The sequence below is a fragment of the Pteropus alecto genome, unplaced genomic scaffold, assembly GCF_000325575.1.
Source record: "Pteropus alecto unplaced genomic scaffold, ASM32557v1 scaffold40, whole genome shotgun sequence".
NCBI lineage: Eukaryota > Metazoa > Chordata > Mammalia > Chiroptera > Pteropodidae > Pteropus > Pteropus alecto.
Window position 1 is genome coordinate 21,315,158 of NW_006431919.1, and position 5,165 is coordinate 21,320,322.

General features: G+C 63.5%; 1 protein-coding gene across 1 annotated transcript in view; it reads right to left on the bottom strand.

Moving 5' to 3' along the window:
- Positions 1–5,165, bottom strand: part of SDK1 (sidekick cell adhesion molecule 1) — a 398,446-nt gene that overhangs the window by 185,451 nt on the left and 207,830 nt on the right. The window contains exons 8-11 of the mRNA XM_025043174.1: positions 4,609–4,634; positions 1,820–1,879; positions 1,547–1,726; positions 3–126 (exon numbers count right to left, since the gene is read on the bottom strand). Coding sequence (XP_024898942.1) covers positions 3–126; positions 1,547–1,726; positions 1,820–1,879; positions 4,609–4,634 — 390 coding nt within the window. The remainder of the gene's footprint in view (positions 1–2; positions 127–1,546; positions 1,727–1,819; positions 1,880–4,608; positions 4,635–5,165) is intronic.

The following is a 5,165-nucleotide window of genomic DNA, read 5'->3' on the forward strand; positions in this document are numbered from 1 at the left end:
ACCATGATAACGAAGGCTGATGTACTCGCTTTCTGTGTGATAATTAATTTCTGGGCAGCGTCTGCCAGAGGGGTCCGTGCTCATTTCAACTACGTCGCAGGTGGATAGCACAGCCTGGCCTGCCTCCTACAGAGGCAGTGCCCTTAAAACAGGGTGCAATCGGAAAGAGGAGAGAGGGACGGGCACTCAGCATTTCAGAGAAACGACTGAGGAGCAGAGGCTGACGCTTCCTCAGTGGAGGCGAAGCGAGGTATCGATTTCGCAATTACCCAGATCACCCGAGCGGCAATGGCCTGCCCGAACGACCCGGCTGGCGGCGGCGGCCATTCCCTACGTGGACGCAGGACCACGTTCGCTCCGCGTGCTTAGGCCCGACCCAGAGAAACACTGTGGACACCAAGCGGCCCTCCCGCTGGCTCTCGCTGCGCCCCGACACGCTCCCTGCGCCCCGACACGCTCCTTGCGCCCCGACACGCTCACACCCAGCCCGTCCAGCGGTGACAGCGACGGCAGCGTCATTCCCATCCTGACGCGAGGGTCATCGCGTCCTGCGAGGCCGGGGTGCGGGCCATGCCACAACCCGATTGAGGGGTGTGGGGGGACAGGAACAAGCAAGTTAAGGCGTCTGTGATTAACTGCAGCTTCCTTTCTAAGACGAAGCGCTCTGAGGGGGCGGTGTGTCCCTCGCAGCTGCAGGGAGCGATGGCAGAGCTCCCGCGTGTCCCTCACTCGGCTTCCCTCAGCGGGGACGTCCTGTGTAACCCTGGACCGAAGTCACAGCGGAGACACGGACACCGAGGTGGGCAGCACACTCGCTCACTCTCCCCGGCGTGCGTGTGCGTGTGCGTGTGCGTGTGCGTGCGTGTGCCGAGCCCACGCAGCGCTGTCACCGCGTGGGTCTGGGCGTCCGGCAGTCCCGACGCAGAGCGGCCCAGCCCCCGGCTCCCTTCCTGCCGCTGCCCGGAGCCGCGCCCTCCACGCCTCTCTCCCCGCATCGCCATCACCCGCCGGCTTGAGAGTCCCGCCTGAGTGGGATCGCACGTGCCCTTGAGCTTCGTTCAGGACGAGTTACACTCTGACGATGAAAATCCATCCACGTAAACCGTCCGCAGTCACAGGCCCGGGCAACGCCCGCGTGCTGCTTCCGGGGCCGACCAGCCCCCGCCAATCCCCCACCACGCCTCTCTCCCCGCATGGCCATCACCCGCCGGCCTGAGAGTCCCGCCTGAGTGGGATCGCACGTGCCCTTGAGCTTCGTTCAGGACGAGTTACACTCTGACGATGAAAATCCATCCACGTAAACCGTCCGCAGTCACAGGCCCGGGCAACGCCCGCGTGCTGCTTCCGGGGCCGACCGGCCCCCGCCAATCCCTGGGGCTGCTCCGCCTCACTGGGGGGGACCCAGGCCGGGGTCAGAGATGAGGGGCACTCTTCACACAGGGGCCCAAGCTGGCTCAGCCTGAATAACACCTGGCTCTAGGGCTGGTGGTGTGTTGGGGACCTTCAGGCTCGGGCAAGGCCACTGCTGAGCACCTCCTTCCCCCACCCTAGTCAGTGACCGTGACGACGGGGACGAGAGCGCCCGCTCCACGCACTCTGTGGCACCAAGCTCCTCGGGCACCGTCTGAAGGTTGGCCTGCCATGCTCGCCAAGTGCCTCTCTCTCCTCTGGAGCCATCGCCCAGGGAAGGCCAGAGACTGAGGCGCTTGCCGCGCTCCAGGAAGTGCTGCAGGCGGCTGAGCCAGCTGGATAGGTGTGGCGCTGCCCCCCGCCCCCCGAAGGCCCACCCACGGGTCTGACGATGCTCTGCTGCGCCCACCCTGACCGTCTCAGCCCCCGAGGCCACCTCCGCGCCCCCAGCTCCTTCGTGCAGAGGCAGCTACAAGGACAGAGGCGGGCCGCGCCAGGCCAGACCGCGAGAGGCGCGCGCGGGGACAGCTGGGGGGCCGTGGGGGGGCCGTCCTGCGCAGGGACAGGCCTGGCCGCTTTCGCTTCAAGGGCAAGTGCGCGTCTCAGCCGGCCGCCACGGCGCTTTCCAGAAAGGCCGCACGGCCCACCTGGGTGCACGCTGGGCTTGAAACCTCATCACAACGCGGCCGATAAAACTGGGGGCTGAAACTAACACTTTCATCGTTTTTGAAAGACTCTGACGACCTCAGGACAACGTTCTCGCCCCCTGTGAAACTGGGTGCTCGGGAAAGGCTGGCCACACTGCCCGTCTTCGTGGGCCGGGGACCTCGGACAGCTCCTTCAAGCCCCGCAGACAGGGCTGGGGGCGGGGTACCTCTGAGGCAGCCCCAAACCAGGGGCCTCGAACAAGCGCCCCACTCTCCAAAACGCCAGGGGGACGAAGCGCGGGTGCTGGCTCCACCGAGGCACCGCGAGCATCCCCATGTTCACCCGCCCGACGCCGGGCTGGGGTCTGTCCAAACCGCGGAGTCTGAGTCGCGGGGCCTGTCCTAGTGGGGCCCGCCAAAACTCCAAAGACGCCCCGGTCCCGTCTTCCCTTCCCCTCCAGAACGGCTCAGAGAGCAGCAAGCCCCACGGGCTGCCTGTGATTTGTCGCACCATACACCTGGGTGCCTGTGTCCACCGTGCTGGGCGGAATGTCCCCCAAGGGTGTCTGCCCCCAATAACTGGGCCCTGTGAACACGTTACGCCGTGCTGCACGGCAAGAGGGACCTCACGGACGTGACCAAGGTCATCAGCCGCAAAACAGGACGATTAGCTCGCATTAGCTGCTGGGTCCGATCCTGTCACAGGAGCCCTGAAAAGCCCTTCGAAGCTTCCAGGCAGAAACGGGAGGGAGGAGGCGGGGGGAGCTCAGAGACATTGGCACTGTGAGAAGCACTTGGCCTGCTGCTGGCTCTGCAGATGAAGGTGGCCATAAGCCAGGGGTGCAGGTGGCCTCTAGAACCCGGGAATGACTCTGGACAACAGCCAGGAAGGACGCGGGGCCTCAGCCCCACAACACCACAGATGGGGTTCTGCAGCCCCCTGATGAGGGGCGAGGGTGCTGGGGGACCGCCTCACCCACCAGTCCATCCGGCGCTGACTGCGGGCTGTCCCTGGTGGGTCACGCCCCAGCACAGAGGGTGCCAGGGCTCCAGGGGCCAGAGAAGTCCACCCAGGCGCCCAGCTCGCCGCGTGGGGGTGGGGTGGGGGTGCAGGCAGCAGGCGGGGAGGAGTGTCGAAGACAGAGGGGAACTCAGAAGGCTCCACCCGCGTCCTGGGGCTCCCTGGGCCTCTGCCTGCAGGCAGAGCCCTGACTGGGGAGGGGAGACCCCGGGAGCGGAGCGGCTTGGCAGGCAGGCCGGCAGGCGGGGTGAGCAGGTGCTCCGGGCTGTCTCGACTTGTCCAAAGTAACTGGAAGCTGGTTGTCCCTAAGTGCACACGGCAGCTCCTTCCACAGATCTGCCCTGTGAGGCTGGCGCCGTCTCCGAAGACCCCCACTCACGGTGGCCGGGCTCGGGGTGACCACCTCCTGGGCCCCTCTCAATGGACAGAGGCACTTCAGGACTGTCCAGGATGAGTCGACCACAGAATCCCACCCGTCGCAGCAAATTCTCATGCGTAGAAGGGGATTTAGTCGACGCCGCGAAGAAGCCAAGTGTGTTCTCACGTGAGAAGCCGGACCGCGGAGGGGGCGCTAACTCCGGAGAACACGGATGCCCCGGCTTTGGGGTTCAGATGGCAGTGCCAACCCGCGGTTCCTACCACGGATTTACACACTTGTCAAAGGAACTGATGAAAACACACTGCCGTTTACAGGAAGATGAATTCCTTCTCTTGTTTAAATTACCTTAAGATGTTTTAATGCAGTGTAGTCCTGTCTACTGGAGATGTACACGTGGCGAATTTTAATTTTGGTTCAATCAGTAACGTGCTGGGCGTACGTAGCTCTAGGTCAGCCTGAGGAAAACGTCCCCGCAGGCGAGGGCTGTGCCATCGCATCTGCAGCTGAAGCACGCGTGGGAAGGGCGGCGGGGGCCGGCTTGGACCCCCAGGGCAGAACGGTGCCGATCGGCGACTCGGAGCCGGCCCCCTGGGACCCTGCCCCCTGGGACCCTGCCCCCCGGACCCCCAGGGCAGAACGGTGCCGATCTGCGACTCGGAGCCGGCACCCTGGGACCCTGCCCCCTGGGACCCCATCAGGATCCTCGCGCGGTTTTCGGAGCGGACGGCGGGTCTGCGTCGCGGGCGTTTGGCAGAGTCATCTTCAGGCCACTTCCTAATGGCTTAAAGGAATGTGACACATTCAAGGCGAACTGCCTTCTGTGCGGTGTTTCTGGACGCGCTTGCTAATTTTTATGACAATAGAAGCTTTCTTCCCCCCGCGTCTGCAGGTGGGAGCTGCGGAAACAGGATGCGAGGGGCCAGCACGCCCCGAAGGGCTTCCCGCGCGGTCCGTCCCTCCTGGCCTCCGCTCCCCTTCTTCCCGGGGACAGAAGCAGCAGGGCTTCTCCTGTCTGGAGCCGGCTTTGAAGGCGCATCTTACCTGCGGCGGCCGTCGCTCTGCTAGACAGGTCACTGCACCTGTGACCCCAGCCACTTGAGAATAAAAGTTATTACAGGAGCCAGACAAACGAGAGACTTAGAGGCACTCACCTCGCAGTTCAACGTGATCTTGTAGTCTAAGGACAAAATGAGGTTCCCCTGGCCCCCCCAGCACACCCCCCAGCACAACGCATCAGAGCTACTCGAACGTGCCGAATGTCAGCTTTCTGTTCCCCTTGTTCAGGACGGACACCTGGCTCACATTCTAGCAAGCATCTCTGTTCTCGTTTTTTAATTTAACGAAAGGTAACATTTGACACTTTCTAACTTTCTTCTTGGTCAAAAAATAACAGTAATAATCTCTGAGCACTGGTCATGACAGCCAAACAAGAGTTGCAGAAGAGCTTGGTGGCATCAGGGCCGGCACAGGGAGGTGACCGCGACACACTCGAGGCGAACTGCCTTCTGTGCGGTGTTTCTGGACACGCTTGCTAATTTTTATGACAATAGAAGCTTCCCCCACCCCCCCCCCCCGCGTGGGAGCTGCGGAAACAGGATGCGAGGGGCCAGCACGCCCCGAAGGGCTTCCCGCGCGGTCCGTCCCTCCTGGCCTCCGCTCCCCTTCTTCCCGGGGACAGAAGAAGCGGGGCTTCTCCTGTCTGGGGGCG